General features: G+C 58.2%; 1 protein-coding gene across 4 annotated transcripts; it reads right to left on the reverse strand.

Annotated features, from left to right (window-relative positions):
- Positions 1–280: 280 nt before the first annotated feature.
- On the reverse strand, positions 281–17,074 carry SGTA (small glutamine rich tetratricopeptide repeat co-chaperone alpha). 4 transcript variants are annotated; one of them, XM_043586080.1, is made up of 12 exons: positions 16,948–17,074; positions 9,912–10,051; positions 9,517–9,623; positions 9,209–9,293; positions 8,112–8,211; positions 6,773–6,877; positions 5,748–5,886; positions 5,008–5,070; positions 3,860–3,897; positions 2,935–3,024; positions 2,604–2,726; positions 281–1,490 (listed from the first exon to the last, which is right to left on the reverse strand). In XM_043586080.1, exons 2-11 carry the CDS (start codon positions 10,009–10,011, stop codon positions 2,612–2,614), a joined length of 942 nt encoding a protein of 313 aa, XP_043442015.1. In that variant the 5' UTR covers positions 10,012–10,051; positions 16,948–17,074; the 3' UTR covers positions 281–1,490; positions 2,604–2,611. The 4 variants fall into 4 exon arrangements, with proteins under 4 accessions (XP_043442015.1, XP_043442013.1, XP_043442014.1 ...); XM_043586078.1 differs by having other exon boundaries at positions 2,580–2,726; XM_043586079.1 differs by having other exon boundaries at positions 2,580–2,726; positions 16,637–16,967.
- Positions 17,075–17,655: the final 581 nt, after the last annotated feature.

Genomic DNA, 17,655 nt, shown 5'->3' on the forward strand with positions numbered 1-17,655 from the left:
CCTGTTCTTGAGAGGCCAGGAGTCCAGGCTGGCCCCTCAGGGGAGGGTTATGGGAGATGAAAACAAGGGAGAGAAAATACAGAACCAGCCCAGAGATTCAGTTTCTGGAATCGTCTGTGATCTCGGACACAGAAACTGCTTCCAGCTTGGTCACACCAGGCATTGACAAGATTCACACCCAGCATGTGCCAGAGGTAGGCACTCCAGGCTGGGGGCTTCTAGAAACTGGGGGCAAGAGGGTAAGGGTGGCGCCAGAGGTCAATGCAGAGCTGAGCAGAGGTCACGATGTCTATTTATTCCCCACACGTTATGCTTGTCACCATGGCTAGCACTCAAGAGTTAGGACCCATCTTGCCAGACGCGGGACGGACCGCGGTGGCTGGCAGTGGCCCGTCTTCCTACTAGTTACCTACGACACACACGGTACTGGGTCTGCTCGCAGACAGCCGACAACACCAGGGAACCTCGAAAGATCCAGTTGTCCACGTCGCTGCTGGTACAGCGGGGCCAGTGGACCTGCCCCCCAACCCCCACCCACCGCCCCCAGCAGAGGCCATGGGGATGTCTGAGGTGGCCTTGTGTCCTGGGCAGGTTGCCCACCCTGGAAGCAGCTCTGGTGGCACCAGGGCCCCCCGCCAGCCCCCAGCCCTGAACAGGACAGAACCTGCCAAGAACCTAGACATGTCGGCCAGCAGGGTCACCTGTGGGCAGAAGGGCAGTGGGGCTGGGACACCCAGCTGGGGACGGGCTGGAAGGTCATGATCTGCCCCCTGGGGTCTGTCGGCCACGAGTACTGGGATGAAAGGGTCAGAGGAGATGAGATGCGTGTCCATCAAAATGCTCGACTGGAAGTCCCGGTACCTGGTCCTGTGCGCCCCAGGACGGTCCCACCCCTGCTCCTGCTGGGGCGCGAGGCAACGGAAATTGTCATCGAGGAAAATGCATCTGAAGAGCTCCTCACGTGAAAACCCGCAGTCCGAGGGGCAGGGCAGACACTGGCGCCCAGACCGCGGCTGGCAGTGAGCTCATCCGAGCAGGGCGCGGCTGGGGAGGCCAAGGTCGACTCAGAAGTGTCTTCTCACCGGGCTGCGGAGGCCTCTGAAGACAGACCGCGGGGGCTGCAAAACGGGGCTCTGAGAGCCACGGGTGTCCCTGACGTGGCTTGACATAAAACTGGCTGCTTCCTGGACAGGGGCTCGAGAACGACCCCCGCCCTGGAACAGTCTAAAAAATACTTTAGTGACTGGGTTTTCTGGGAGCTGGTCTGCATTCACAGCTTGCTGGCTCTGTTTCGAGAGGGGTCTGGGGGCCATGGGAGACTACAAACAGGGAAGGAAGGATGAAGGGCAAAATAAAAATAATAAAAATCCATCTTAACATGCAGGTCCAATTTCTTTTTCTTTTTCTCTCTTGGGCAGTCCAAGGGGAGAAGACGGCAAAATGCGAGAAGGCTTCCAGTCGGTGGGAAGGAGCTGGCGATGCTGGGAGGGCTGTGGGGAGAGGACACGAGGGCCCAGTCAGGGTGTGGTGGGCACGGTGGAGGCCAGACTTCGGGCGTGGGGATGGGGACGGCTACGGCCCAGGCGGCACCAGCCCTGTGACGCTTCAGCCTAAATCTCTGTGGTTCCGTGGCCCCACGGCCATGTTCAATGGGGTGGGGGGAGGCAGCACCACGTCAGCACAGACACAGAACTGCGCTGTAGGTTCTGAGGCCACAGATAGGGAAACATTGGCAGAGGTGTTGTGCAGATGAGCTTACGACATACAACAAATGCAAAATTGATCTTAACTATGTTTCGTTCTATTTTTTAAGAGTGCTAAAAAAAAAAAAACCCAAAAAAACTGGAAAAAAGTGCCCAAATAACTAACGTTAGGTGTCGTGGGCGGAGAGATCAAAGTTGTTATTCCTGCTTCTTAATATTTTTGTCTTTTAAAATCCTTAAAACTGTTTTTTTATTTTTTTAATAACTTTTACACCCAGCACGGGGCTGGAGCTCCCGACCCTGAGATTAAGAGTTGCACACTCTGCGACTGAGCCAGCCAGGTGCCCCCGTCCTTCAAAATTTTTAATAGAAAAATCACGGTTAAAGGAGAAATGGGATGATAGAAATGCCCAGGCCCCTGGGCAGAAGCCCACTATTCCAGGAGGCAAGGCTAGTGGACACAGGTTGAGGCCAAGGGCCCCTAGGGTGGCCCCGGAGCCAGCCAAGGTGGCCAGGAGCCCTCCAGGACAACCCATTTGTTTTCCAGCTGTCCCTCATTAACATCCACTCACCACAGACACACATGCACACAAGCTCAGGGGAGCACGGGAAGCAAGGGGCCAGGGTGGCCTGTCATCCCACCCCTGGAGACCTCCCTGGCCATCGTGGTGGCCGCCCACTCCCTGCAGGCCCTCGGGCAGCAGCCCTGCCCGGGAGTGGTGGGCTTTCAGCCCCTCTCTGTATAAAACCCACCCACAGAAGGGAACTGGGAAGGGAGAGACAGGATTCGGGCAGAAACACCTCGGAGAGGGGCCCGATGGCCCCAGACACCACCCCCAACCTTGTGCACCCGGGTTGTCAAACAAAGGCTCTCACCCCTCACGGCCACAGTGGACTCACGTGGGCCATCACTCCTGCTGGTCATCGTTGCTGGCACTGGGGGTCCGACTTCGGATCTGACTTCGGAGCTGTTCTATCAACTCTGGATTCTGCTGCTGCATCTGCTGGGCGAACTGCTGGCCGCTGCAGGAGGGGCGTGCCCGGGCTCAGCTGGTGGCCCCGGGGCACCCTCCCGGCCACTTCCTAGGTGCGTGCCCCCACAGGCAGTGCGGCTACTCACTGGGTCCCAGTAGCGGGGTCTTATCGAGCACCCAGGGACACAGCATTTGCGCTTTTATTCTCGAGGGCGGGCCCCCACCACCCCAGAGTCCCACCAGGCACATCTACTCACGCCTGGATGAGACTGGCCAGGTCATTCTGTGAGGGGCTGGTGCCAGGAGTCCCCAGGGGGTTGTGGCCGCCCGAAATCATCCCGGACATGCTGCAAGGAGAGAGCCCACGATGTACACAGACAGCCTGGCCTCCCCGTTCCGGCTGGGTCCTGCTCCTCCTCCTCCAGCTGCTCTCTGCCGCCACCTGGCGGCCCCTCGGGGGCCCAGAGCTGCCCAGCCCACCCGTCCTCTGACAGCCCGTCCTCTGAGAGCAGCTGCTGTGAACGCCACCGGCTCACTCGGGAACACTTGTTTCTGGCTTAAAGACAGTGGTCCTCACGACTGGGGGGCTCCTGGCAGTGAGGGGTAGGGGCTGACCAGGCGTGCTGTTTAGCCCCCACGGCACCTGGTACACACACACACCCCCCCCCTCCCCGAGTGACTGCCCCAATGTTAGCAGTGCTGCCTTCAGAAATTTTGCTTTAAGGTTTAACCACAGTCCGGCAATTCTTAAGTGACACAGAATCACCACACGACACAGCAAGTCTACTCCTGGGCGTTGGCCCAGAAGAACTGAACACCGGCGCTCACACACGACGCTCAGGGAGGGAACCAGACACGAGAGGCCACACGGGGTGTGAGTCCACGTGTGTGAAACATCCGTAACAGGCTCGTCCACGGATGGGAAGGGGGTTTGTGGGGGCCAGGGACTGCGGGGGGGGGGGTGGTTAAAATGCCTATAATGGGGACAAGGACTCTTTTTGGGATAATGGAATGTCCTGAAATTAATCAGCGGTGATGGCTGTACAACACGTTGAAAATGCTTAATGCCTCTGTGTTGTAAACCTTGAAACAGTTACAACAGGCAGGTTTTAAGTCACGTGTGTCTTGTCACAATGGAAAATGTAACCACAAGAAGGTCAAAGGCACACGGTTGTCACTTACAGCTGCTGAACTTGGGGGTTGTTCATCAGGTTTGACGCCTGCAGAAAGGAACACATGATCAGACACAGCAGGTGCCCAGGGGCTCCTACGCACACGCTTCCCAAGGGCGCTTGGCCTTCCTGACGTGCTTCCATCCCGCGTAAGACTTGTCTTTAAAGAGACTCCCAGGCACCTCGTCATCTCCTACTGGCTGCTTACTCTTTGCTGTGTAGATGTATCCAGATCCGTTTTTCCGGCCAACGGATCTGTCAGCACAGTTGGCCTCTTTTGTTTCCTCGGTTACTATCACTACCCTGCATGCCTGCATTTAAACTTAACTCCTACTGAGGGTTCTCTCCCTAGGACCGACTTCAGGACGCGGCTGAGTGGGCAGCTAAAGCGGGGTCTTCGTGACGTGGCTCAGGAGGGCTGGCTAAATTCTGTGAAGGGCCGGAGTCAAGGTTCTTGGCCTTATGGGCCCATCCCTGCCCCAACCAGACAGCCATGTCGCCGTCCCTGCACGGGTGTGGCCGTGTGCCAACAAAAATACAAAGTGATGCCTGGCCCATTGCCATGCCTGGCTGGCTGCCTCCTGCTGTAATGGGGATGCTTCTGACGGCCGGAAGGCGCAGGATTTCCCTCTTCTGGACACTTGGAAACCCTGGGCCCTGTGGCCACTGTGAAAGAACTTGCATGTGTGGGACCAGCCCCAAGGACACAGGCGGGTGCCTGCCTTCAAAGGACAGTGCTGCACAGAACAGGTGCTTCGGGACTCAAGTCTCTGGCATGGAAAGGTGGGACCTCCACCTTGGTGGCATCCCGGGCTCCTCGGTGTCTCCTCCTCCGAGGAGCAGGTGCAGCTGTGTGGCTACCAGGGTCTCCGCAGTGTGAGGTGGAAACCGAGCTGGAGAGAGGGATGCTGTTTTCCTGGGTCATGCGACCGTGAGAGGCAGGACCCAGTCTGTCCTTTGTGCTCCATACTGAGGGGGTCTCACTGGGGGCGATGCTGCCCTAGCGACAAGGGTGGTGTCTGGGGACGTCTGTGCCTGTGACGCTGGGGGGCTCCTGGCATCAAGGGGTGGAGCCGGGGATGCTGCTCAGCCCCCAGCGCCCAGGTCATGGCCCCCAGAGGAACCGGAACCCAGGAGAGAGGGGGGAGTGCGGCTTACCATGCTCATGAAACTTGGGTTGTTCAGCAGGCCAGCAATGTCAAAGCTGCCGACACCTCCTGTCTGTGGGGAGAAAAGCCCTGGTGAGCGGTCACAGGACCACGGTGGCCGGCCCCGCCCCCAGGAACCAACAACTGAGACACAACACCCCACGCGGGGCCTGTCCAAATTCTAAGAGGCATACGGCTCAGACATCCCACCAACCAAGTAGCCAGGCCTCGAGGCCAGAGAGCGCTTCGTGAAAGGCACAAACCAGTTATGAACAGTTTACAAGAGCGCCGTCCTTCATGTTCTAGCGTTCTGATGTCTTGGGCCCCCATGAACCCTGGAGGACGGCCCCTCAGGGTGAGCAATTCCCAGAGAGAGTGAACAGTCACACGCGGGCCACCTTTAGTGCACGAGCCAGTCAGCCATTCCCCAGGGCCCGGCATTCGGCCACCAGGGCTGGCCCCCATACCCCGGACTCTGCTGGAATTGCTCGCCTAGCTGATCCTAAGCCTGCATCCCCTGCCTCCCTGCTCCTCCCCCGGAAACCACCACAGGGGCACTGGCCTCCTGGCCGACCCTGGAGCTCCTGTGTGTGGCCCTGCCTCCCGTTTCCAGGGCCTGTGGGGATAAACTCTTTCCTTTGTGACAGGCAATTCTGTGTCTTTGTCTCCTGCCGGACTGGATTAAGCCGCCAGCCCTGAGTGTCTACCTGGCCTGCCCGCCAGGGCCCTCTCTTCCCCGGGGCCACTCACGGGACTTGGCGTCTCCCTCAACTTCAGCTCCGCTATCTTGAGGTTCGACTTGTAGGTCTCGTTGTCAGGGTCCAGCTCCAAGGCCTTCTTGTAATAGGCCACTGCCTCGGTGTGCTTGTTCAAACTGGAGAGCGCGAGGCTGGGGGAGAGGCACCGCGACGTGGGGGAGGGCCTGGGAGGCTGCCCGACACCCCAAACCGCTCCAGTGTCGCTGTGGCCAGCGTCCGGTGGGAATGGCATGCGAGGGCCACGGGGGCCGAGAGTACAGGCGTATGAAAATTCCAAGGCACAAAGGCTGGTGCCCCAGAGGGACCCTCACAAAGAGCTTGAAGGCCCGAAGCAGGGGACCAGAGGGCGGGGTGGCCAGATGTGGCCTCTGTTCCTGGCACAGAGCTCTTAAAACCCTAAACTTCCTAAGTCATAGGCGTCTCCTGTTCTTTGTAACGAGCCCCTTGAACCCCATCTGAGTTTATGCCAATGATGTGACTCAGGGTGGGGCTGGTGACCAGGAAGACCAAATTTCAGATCTGAGTTGGGGGGAATCTCATGGCCCCCAAACTTCTAGGAGGGAGAAGGCTGGAGAGGCTATAAAACTCTTCAACAATGAGATCTGGAGAAGGTCCCCGCTGGTGAAGGTAACCACATGTTGCGAGGGAGGCCACCCCACTCCAGGGGGATCCCCTGCACCCTGCCCTGTGGACCTCTGGACCTCTTCGTCTGGCTGTTCACCCGTGTCCCTCGATCAAGCAGGAAGCACGGGTGCGCTCCTGAGTCCCGTGACCTGCTCTCGCAAACCACGGAGGCACGAGAGCGAGAGTGGCAGGAGCCCAGACAGCGGGCGGATCAGAATTCTGGAAGGCCCAGACGTGAGTGGGGCCGAGTCCTGACCCTGTGGGGTGTGGCACTTGGTCTGGGCAGAGTCAGGACCGAAGCGAACTGCAGGGGTGATGGGAAGAGGAGGAAGCGCGGGATGCAGGGGAGGGGTCTGGGAAGACAGACACCACACACCGTACGGGCGCACTCACCCCATCCGGCCGTAGGCTTTGCTGTAGGACGGGTCTATGCAGATGGCTCGCTCACAGTCCTGCACGGCCCCTGCGTAGTTCCCCAGTTTGCTGTAGGCCGCCGCTCTGGGGAGACAAAGCGCAGGTCAGGGGTCGTGTGCCTGGCTCGCTGCCACAGAGGGGCCTCAGCTTCCCCGTCTGTCAGGCGGGGCGGACGCGGGGCTGCCGAGGCTTCCGCCTGCGGAGCAGCGGTGCCGGGGCTGCGGCAGCCTCCCGGGGAAACCGAGGCTGAAGGAGGCAGAACGGATCGGCCCAACCCTGCCCCGCACGGGGCGGCGCCACTGTTGGAGGGCTGGCGCCTGTTCTGCGTCAGGGAGAACCTACTAGAAAATAACTGATCCGCCACGAGACCCCTGTCCACGCTCTCGACTTGCCGCATTTGATAGTTTTTCTCACTGGGCATTTTTTAATATTCCCCTTCACGCTTCCCCCAGTTTCTGAAGTACAGAAAGACATCAGCTAGAAAGCACGGGGCGGCTGCGCTGGCAGAAGCGGGGTACAGGACTCTGTACGACGCGCCTACCTTTTCTGTCCACCCGTTTGTGTGATCGCCCCAAAAAGAGAAAGACATTAAAGCGAAAGCAGTTTCGCCCTGGAGACCACGTGGATGACGTCTGGTGCCCCCTCCGGTCTCTGTTCTCCGCTGGTTCCTGTGCCTTTCACACGAACGTGCGATTCTGTCCCACGTCCCATCCAGTCCCCCTCGTCACCAAGAACCACTCGTGAGCAAGAAAGTCCCTACTGGGAGGCTGGGGTGATACGGCGTTCCCTTCAGAAGCACGAGCCAGGGGCGCCTGGGGGGCTCAGTCGGTGAAGCGTCCTACTCCTGGTTTCGCCCCAGGCCACGATCTCACGGTTGGCTGCGCTGACAGCACGGAACCTGCTCGGGATTCTCTCTCTCTGCCCCCCCCCCCCCCCCCCCCACCGCATACGTTTTGTCTCTCTCTCTCTCTCTCTCAAAATCACTAAACATTAAACAATTTAACTAAAGTACAAGCCAGATGCAACTCTTCACAGTTGGCGACGATGCTGATGTGAACACAGGAACGAAACGCCACCCAAGCGTTAGTTTATTTCTCGTCGCAACACCCGCGTGGAGGATGATGCTCCCTAATTTTAAGGCCGCTGTCAACGCTTACTGACACATTCCTGGCCACCTGCCACTGACTGCTTCTCAGGGGCTGCGGCGTCACAACCCCTAGGGGACTGTTTGGACACCTCTCCTGGTCTCCTGGGGACACGCGACCTGCCTGCCCAGGCCCCACGTGAGTCCCCGCCCCGCGTGAGCCCCGCCTGGTACCTGTTACAGAAATAGACGGCGTTGGCGGGGTTCAGCTCGATGGCTTTCCCGTAGAAGTGCACGGCAGCTTCAAAGTTTTCTACTTTCATCTGCTCGTTTCCTAAAAACAAAGGAAAACTGGTGACCCCCGCTGTTCACACGAGACCCGAGGGCTCTGACACGCGGGCTCCGCTCTCCCAGGCGTCTGTGGGAAGGCGTGAGGAGAGCCTCGGGCGGGACGCAGTGCTCAGTCGCTCAGGGCGGTGGCAGGGGAGAAGGGGGCGGCTGCGTCCGGCATCTCGGGGCTCGTGGCCCAAGCCAGCACCCAGTGAGGACAACCGTCGCTGCTTGTGACATCTGGAGACGTCTCCGACACCCTCACTTCTGCTTCTCCCCTCAGAAACAGCCAAGTTTAACGAGATGTAACTCACATAACATAAAACTCACATTTTCAAAGTGTGCAGCTCGATGGTTTTTAAAATATTCAGTTGTCCATCACTGTAGTCACTTCCAGAACATTCCCTCTCCCCTAAAGAAAGCTCCGTCCCCATCAGCCATAGCCCGCTCTCCTCCCCCAGCACCCACAAACCCCCCTCCTGTCCACGGATGAGCCTGTTCTGGACGTTTCACACACGTGGACTCACACCCCGTGTGGCCTCTCGTGCCTGGTTCCCTCCCTGAGCGTCGTGTGTTCAGGGTCCATCTGCCGGGCGGCGGGTGTGGGCGCCTCACTCCTGCTGGCGGCTGAGTGATGTTCCTGACTATGGATGTGTCACGTTTTGTTTATCCCTTTTACTGGTCTGTGGACATATGGGCTGTTCTCCCTTTTTGCTGCTGTGGATACGCGCCTGCATTTCTCCTGGGCCCACGGCTCTGCCCGGGAGGGGAGAGGCCGGGCCACACACCACGCCATCGGGTGACCGCATACTGTCAGAACGCCTTCCACGGCGACGGCCCGCTTACGCCCCCACCAGCCGCGTCGGGGGCTCCACCCTGTGCACATCCTCACATCCGCGCGTTCTGCGGCCCCCGGCCCCCAAGCCCATGTGCCGTGGTGCTGCGTGACAGCAAGCCCCCCGGCTGCCACACCCTGGGGACCGGCCCGCCTTGTCTCTCACCTTCGGTTTTGAGGCGCTCTGCCTCCGCCGAGTCCTCCTCTGAAGGCGGAGTTCGCTCAGGGCTCCTCAGGTCCTGGGGCGCCTCCTGGGTCCAAGGCAGGGATGAGCTGTCAAACGGGCGGCCCTGGCGTCTTCCTCCTCCCAGCCCCGCACCTCTGGCCGCCCTCCTGCTCAGGCCGCCTGAGAGGGCAGCTGAGCTCCGAGGGAGACGCCTTGGGCCAGGTGGCCGGGCCGCGCCCCCATCTGCCCTGCCCACAGGCCTGGCACCGGCACTTGTTACTGTTGTTCTGGGAAGCCCAGAGGCTCACCCTGCCCGCGGCGGCTGCTTCAAATATTTCCGGAAGAGTCTGAGGGAGAGCAAGGTCGCTGTCCTCCACGGTCACCCCAAAAGCAGTCTCCAGGCACTGGATCGCAACTGTGAGGGAGAACAGAGGTGTTTTCTTCTGAACACAATCCCGACTTTGTGACTTTGGGGGTCAGATGGCCTCCCCACCCTCAGCCCCACGTGGCTTCCAGGCACCGTGGGTGCCCTACCCCCTCTTTCAAGACAGCCTTTCTCTGATCACTGGAGTCACACACATGCGGTAGTGGTGGAGAACGTTCTAGAACCGCACCTCGATGAAAGATGGGTAGTGGCGAGAATACCTGCGGGAGACTAGGGTCTGCACGGCGGGAAGGAGGGAGGGCAGCGGCCCGCACGTACCTTCCAAGCTCTCCTGGGCGTCGGACGAGAGCCCCCCGTGCCGCAGCTGGTCATGCAGGAACCGGATAATGGCGTAGGCCAGGCGCTTCTTGTTATCCATCTTGTGACAGGAAGAGACAACGCCCAGGGGTTCTCGGGATCTGTGGACCGAAGCAGAGGGCATGCGGGCAGTGCCCCTCCCCCCTGTGCCTGGGGTGCCTGGTGCTCTACGCCCCTGGACTGCTGGGCCCTGGCTCGCCAGGCCTGGCCCTGCGGAAGCCGCTTCAGGCACACGAGACAATTTAATCTGAATGACAAGTGAGGGCAAATGGTTACGACCCCCATTTCACGGATGAGATGCTGGGGCTTTCAGGGGCAGAGGACTGCTCCAGCCTCCTGCCTCCTTGTTCTAAGTTTTTTTTCAGGTTTGCTTATTTTTTGAGAGAGACAGAGACAGACAGAGAAAGAGAGGATCCCAAGCAGGTTCCATGCTGTGAGCACAGAGCCCAACTCGGAGCTCGATTCCATGAGATGAAGACCTGAGCCAAAATCAAGAGCAGGACGCTGGAACAACCAAGCCCCCCAGGCAACCCTGCCTCCTTACTGTAAAGAAAGTGACGTGGCCTTAACCATCAGCACCCTTTCACAGACTGAGTGGCACACGGGGGTGTGGAGGGCCAGACTGCCAGCACTACTCCTGCAGGTCTATGAACCCCGGGTTTTGCGCTAAGCACAAGGCAGACCACAGTCCCACCTGCCTTTCCATTCAGGCTGAGAAAACAAACTGACGGTTCTCCAAGTCCTGACACCCCCGAGGGATAGGAGGGGGTCGGACAAGTGTTGTGGGGGGCAGGGAGCAGTGGGGGGATGGGATGGGGTTGGGGGAGGGCCCAGAGGCCCCGGTCCCTTTCCTGGCAGCCAGAGAGCCTTTTCTTGGTCCCTCCACGATGTGCTGGATTCCCAGGCCAGGAGTGACCCTGCCCCAGGGACTGTGGACCAGGTTTGGGGAAATCGGTGGCCATCACAACGGGGTGCTCCCAGTGTTGAGTGGTGAGGACCTGGGATGCTGTTTAGCTCCCTGGCACCGAGGATGTCCCCGTGATGGGAGAGCTCTCTGGCTCCAGCATAAGCAGTGCCCAGGGGAGAGCTTGGTGTGGAACGATCTGGTGGGAGGGGTCCGCCACCTGGAGGCCTATGATGGGCCAAGCACTGTACGTAACACCATCTCCTTCCCTCTGGACCATGACCTCCACGGTCGCTCCCACTGAGAAGGGCACCAGGTGGGGGCTGGGGGTCCACAAGGAGCAGCCGGCCCAAGACGGCTCAAGTCCACCCGTGCAGCCAGAACCCGCAGCACGAAGCACCTTGGTTTCCCCAAAATGCCTCTGTGCCCCGCAGAACCAGGAAGAGTCAGTCATTAGGCCCCAGGCTCTACAAACTGGCTGACATCAGACTCAGATGATGTGAATATGCAGACGGCTGGTCGGGGCAAGCTCTGTCAAGACCCCTGGCGCTGGCTGGCCTCAGAGACCTGTCTCCGGTTCACGGGAACCTACGTCCATCAACAGCTGCTTCGTTCGTAAAGGCAGGGGAACCAGACACGAGAGGCCACAAGGATGTGACTCCACGTGTGTGAAACGTCCAGAACAGGCGCATCCATAGACAGGAAGGGGGTTCGTGGGGGCTGGGGAGGGATGGCTTATGGGGACACAGTTTCTTTTTGAGGTGGAACGTTCTGGACTTAGAAAAAGCTGATGGTTCCACAGCAGTGTGAATCTACCGAAATCCGCTGTTTTAAGGTATACGGGTTACATCTCAATTTTAAGTAAGGAAAAAACTTAAAACACTTGTTGCATAAAACTGGCGAGGGAATTAAAGTTAAAGCTGGTAATGAGTGCCCCCCTCCTCCCCACCCGCTCCCATTTCTGGACACAGTGACCCTTTACCCAGCAAGTGCCTTTGGCTGAAGAGCCTCCCCAGAACTGCAAGGTCTGGGATCAGGATGGGCCGCCAGAGCCTATAGGACAGCCAGCCAGTCCCGGCCCTGAAGACCTTAGGAGACACAGAGGGACCCACAGAGATCAACCACCACCACCCACTCATCTCGGGGGAAGCCTCAAAAGGGGAGTCACGCTCCCCAGCTAAGAGGGCACAGAGAGCAAACCAGTCTGCTGACCGCCAGATCTAAAAAGAACAGACACACACTGCCAAAAACGTCAAAATGTTTTCATTTTAGGTATTTGTTTTGACAGCATTATTTACAATAGCTGAAAGATAGGGGCGCCTGGGCGGCTCAGTCGGTGGAGCATCTGACTTTGGCTCAGGGCATGATCTCGCGGTTCGTGTCGGGGCTGCTGCTGTCAGCTCAGACCCTGCTTTGGAGCTTCTGTCCTCCTCTCTCTCTCCGCCCCTCCCCCGTTCAAGCTCTCTCCCTCAAAAATAAGTTTATCACACACACAAAAAGAGTAGACTGAGGAAGGAAATCCGGTCTTTAGCAGAAGTCTGCCCCCCCGGACCAAGTGGTGAAGCTGGGGGCGGGGGGTGCTGTGTATGAGACTATCAAGGCTCATGGAGGCAAGGGTTCAAAAAACTAAAAGACCAAGTCACCCTCCTTTCTGTGCCCCTGGCCCTTGGAACCTCAGGGCGTTTGCACGTGAGGATCCCTTGTCCCCACTGGATTTGAGGCACTCTGGCCTGATCTCCCCAGGATAAGCTCTCACTGCCTGCTTCCTGGGCTTCACCTGGTCTGTCGCTTGATCTTCTCCCAAATGGTGGCCCCTCCAAAGGGATTCACCGTCAAGAGGTCAGAGCGCCCCCTGGAGCCTGCCCTGGGCCTGGGAGGACAAGGGCCTGGAGTCAGCCTCAGGCTCAGCCATTTCTGCCCCATGCCAGTTTCAGGTCACTTTCCCCACTCCTAAGCTAAGGACCGCTTTGTCCCAGCCGATACCCTCACTTTCCTCTCCTATGAGATGGGGTAACGGAGATGTCCTTAACAGCTGTTCCAAGAACTTCTGACCTACGGGGCGTGTGGGTGGCTCAGTCGGTTGAGCATACGACTGGCTCAGGTCCTGATCTTGTGGTTCCTGAGTGTGCTGTCAGCACAGAATCTGCTTCAGATCCTGTCCCCACTCTCTGCCCCTCCCCAACTTGTGCTCTCTCAAAAAATAAATGTGGAAAAAAAAAAAAAGACCTAACTCGGGTTTTCTCCACTATTGCTATCCGGGGTAAGATCATTCTTTGCTGTGTGTGTGTGTGTGTGTGTGCGTATGTGTGTGTGGCGGGGGGATGTCCTGTTCACTGCAGAGTTTAACAGCATCCCTGGTCTCTGTCCAGGGTACCCCGAGGCGGGGGGCAGAATCACCCCCCAAGGGACACCCCCAGGAGTCTCTGTGTTCTGTAAGCATCTGACTACTGAGGTCCTGGGATGCTGCACATATAGAAATACGCACAAACAGCGGAGGGAGGGAGGGTGACCCACAGGCACCAGGGCGGCCCTGGTTTCTACCCTCTGACCCCTGGGGACTTACTCTGGTGTCTAGTGTGGGCAGGGACTAGACTCAGTATTTTCCCAAATAATCAATGCAGGGTCTCTCCCGCTCAGCACTGCTGACCTTAGGAGCAGGTCGCTCTCCGTGGGGATGTCCTGAACACGGTGGGGGTTCAGTAGCATCCCTGGCCCCATCCCCCTCGATGCCAGGAGCACCTCCTTCCACAGTGGTAACCACCACAGATGTCCCCAGACATGGCCAAACCCCCCAGTGAAAGTCACTGGAAGACTCTAAGTCAGTACAAGTCAGACTTTTCTGGCCAAATGACTTTGCTGCCCACTTTCTGAAAACCTGCTTGCGCAACATTTTGGGTTTCAGGCCTGCAGCAGAGGGAGCATGGGTCCGCTCTCGAGGACTGCTTCCCCAAGGTGCGACAAGGACCCACAGGGCCTCTGACACAGGTGGTCCACGGAACTGTCGCTTCTCTGCGAGACAGTCTGCAAATCTCACTTCCACGCAGGGGTTTTGGGACGAGCGAGCCTTCTGCTCGCCACAAAGTGAGGCCCAGCAAAACACTTTCCCTCGACTCCCACCAGGCACCCGGAACAATCACGACTTGTAGGGTTTTGGCCACTGGACAAAATTCTCAAAAGCAGCCCGCTCTCCGAACAGTGAGTGCTTTATGAGCTCTCAGGAAGCACCACGGAGGGCCCAGTTCGGGTGAGCCTGGTAAGGGTGGATGGACAGAGCCCTAGGGTGTGGCAGGGTCCTGGGGCCAGCCCCGCTGGTGGTCCTCACAATCCTTCTGGCTCTCAGTCCACCTTTTCATTTCATCATTAAACAACGAAAAAATCAGCCTCTGTTCCTTTTATTTCCGAGCCTAGAACTGGAGAAAGGGGAAAAAACGGCATGCCTCGCTAAAATGAGCAAGCCCTTGGTGCGCCTGGGTGGCTCAGTCAGTCAAGTGCGCAACTTCAGCTCAGGTCACGATCTCGCGGTTAGAGGGTTCAAGGGTTCGAGGGTCACGTCGGGCTCCGTGCCGACAGCTCAGAGCCTGGAGCCTCTTCGTCTGTGTCTCCCTCTCTCTCTGCCCCTCCCCCGCTCATGCTCCGTCTCTCAAAAATAAACAAGCGTTAAAAAAAATAAAAAGTGAGGCCTCCCCCCACCTCGGGAGCTGAACCGCCCGCTGCCACTGCCGAGGGCTTTCCGCCTCCATCCTGAAGCCAGAGCCCTGCTCACAGACAGCAGTGTGCAAAGTCAGTGCTCTACTCCTGTGTCTCAACCTAGCACACCTCCAGTGTCCGAGCAGGGCCGTCTCAAGGCTTGAGCCCACGACCCTCGCCGCAGCCCTGTGTTCTTCTAAAATGCCACCAGAATGCCCTGTACGCTTTAAAACCGTCAAAAGCCCCCCGAGATGTCACGCGTGTGCGCGTGAGGCCCTCTGCCAAACCCTCAGGGGCTCCACTCAAACACAACTGCTCCAACCCGTCTGGAAACTCTAACTCCCTTCAATACCGAGCCGCAAGGTTGCTGCCTCAGAGCTAGACGCCCTCTTTTTTGGCAAAGTCCAAGTAGCAGTCTTATCATGGGCTTAGTGGGCTTTGAAACTCCTTGGTCTGTCATCTGTCCCCTGCCCTTGCCCCGACTATGAGCCACTGGACAGACACCTTCCCTTTGAACCCCAGCGCTGAGCAGTGTTTGATCCATACAGTCTCGGGAAAATGTTAGATCCCTGTCAGATTCAGAGCCACCTGACCAAGTTCTTTGGGAAGAGCAGAAGAGACAACAAACCTTGGGTCTTGCCTCCCTACTAAAATTCCCTTTATTCCTTCAACCCTCTTCCCGAGTATTTCCCACAGGGGCCAGTGCTGGCTCTTGGCAAAAAAAATAAAATAAAAATGTAGGGTCCAAGTTAAGACCACAGCTCTCCATCTGAGGCGGAGCTTATAACCCTATCTTTGGAGCTGGCTCACCCTTCCAATAAGACCAAATTACAAGCCTCAGGCAAAATCCTTGGAGTGTTGAGCACCTTCCAGGCCCGAGCTCAGTGCAGTTCACACAATGGCTTATGGAGGGGATAGGTGATCGTGTTCTGAAAAGGGCCCAAGTAAGCTTCCCGGGCCACAGGGTTTCTGTGGCAACCACTCAACTTTCCTCTTGTGCATCAGCAGCCACGGTTAAGGGGTCTGTGATGGAGGCGTGGCTTCGTTCAGGAAAACAAGCTGCAGCTGCGTCTGGCCCCCCCAATCACAGTTTGCTGGGACCTTGGCTTGTCTACCCCGTCGCCATTTTACAGAAAAAAAAAAACACGGACACTAGAAAGATGGGGGTGCCACTCAAGGTCACCCAGCTAAGACACAAACCCAGACTTTTGAACCCAGCAGTCTGACTCCAGAGCCTCCACTCCAAGTGCGCTTTCCTCTCCCCACCAAACGTGCACAGGATGTCTTGGGGTTCATCTCACCAACCCCATGTACACAGCTCATGCTGGCGAAGACTCACTGGTCTGGAGCAGGGCTTAACTTCTGCACTGAGGACACTGTGGACCGTTCATGGACCGTCCTAGGCACCGCAGGGTGTTGAGCATCACCCTGGCCCCACCCACTCGGCGCCAAGATCACACCCAGTCGTGACAACAAATGTCCCCCAGACACCGCCCTGTGTCCCCCAGGGTGACAGAACCACCGGTCTGGGGAGAGGAAAAGCAGACAGAATAATCAGAGATGGAAAACTAAAGGGCACGGGAAGATCCTGCAGCCTGAGGGCTGCGGGCTGCGCACACGTTTTCTGACACCTAATAAGAAACCTAGCGGTTCTCCAGCATGCTCTTAACAAGCAGCAGGAGCCTGGTCACAGAACGTTCTGTTTACTTAACCTCAGAGTGACCCTAAGAAGCGCATTCTCCTACGGCCCCTATGCTAGAAGGAAAGCGCTGCTCGGAGAGGCAAGCGACTTCCTCAAGCTCACACAGCCAGCGAGAGGTGGTGGGGCTGACTCTTCCCGCCTTTAGGTCAATATACAGAAGCCCCTAACACCTGCTGACCCCACTGAGCTCTCGCTTTGCGCCGGTCCCTGGGGCTTCAATCTTCCCAAGGGCCACCGCCCCCACCCACAAACATCAGACAAGGACCGTGACTACACCCGTTTTACAGAGGGGGAAAATGAGGCTCCGGGAACCCAAGAGGCTGGCCAGGTCAGCCAGGTGGAGAGTGGCGGCGCTGGGACAGGACACCGACCGGAGCCCCACTAACGGGATACCTGATTCAAAGGGACCGTATTTCCGGGCAGAAGACACCTTCGTTGCTTGCGGGGCACTTTCACTTGCAGTTTCACCTCGAACCAGCACTTGCCGGGCCTCGGGTCCGGGTGAGGCGGACCAGGACTGGCGAGGGCCTGCCCGACGCCGCCCTGCCTCAGTTTCCCCTTCGCGCCGCCCACTCACAGCACCCAGCGGACCGCGGCCACCCCAGCCCCAGCCCCAGCTCTCTTTACGGGCCTTTGAGCCCCGGGAGCTCCAAGCCGCGGACCCTAAGCCCGTCTGGCTCAGCACCGAACACCCCCCCACTCACCTCACTGGCGGCCGAACGCCGACCCGCCGACGGCTGCGCCTGCGCACCGCAGCGCTACCCGGCCCCGCCCCCGGCCGCGACGCTTGCGCGGAAGGAGGCGGCGCTCGTTGGCTTTCATTCTGCGCAGGCGCGTCAATTATCAAGACGGGCGTGGGGAGAAGTGACGTAATTCAGACGTTGGAGGGGGGGGTTGGGAGGGGCTAGCTGGTCGTTAGGGCAACTGACCTCTGCGACCGATTGGAGGCCGGAAATCAGGACTGTCGTTCCCTCCCGAGCGGTAACAGCGCGGTGCATCGTGGGACAGTGGCGGACTCCCGCGCGTTTGGCAGAGCCGGTCACGTGGCACCGAGCCGGCCACGTGGGGTGGCTCAGTTTGGTACCTGGCGCCCAGAGCAGCGCAGGGGCTCTGTGAATGCCAGTGTCTGTTACACGCTATGTTTTACGTTTGTTCACCCACCCATCCACCCGCGCGGCCACAAATGCATTCTTTCATTCATTCCATCTATAAGACGTAAAGGAATACAGATATATTTGTTTACAGCAGGTGCCTAATAGTCAGCAAATGTTTTGCAAAGCAACTATCAAAACCAGGAAAGTGCCTGCTCTCGTTACTCCTACTGGGGTTGACGAACTCGTAAACTAGTATGTAAATTAACACCTTTCGCTTGATGATAAAACGGCGTGCGGTGATTATGATTGGGGAGGTAA

This window comes from Prionailurus bengalensis, chromosome A2 (assembly GCF_016509475.1).
Source record: "Prionailurus bengalensis isolate Pbe53 chromosome A2, Fcat_Pben_1.1_paternal_pri, whole genome shotgun sequence".
NCBI classification, from domain to species: domain Eukaryota; kingdom Metazoa; phylum Chordata; class Mammalia; order Carnivora; family Felidae; genus Prionailurus; species Prionailurus bengalensis.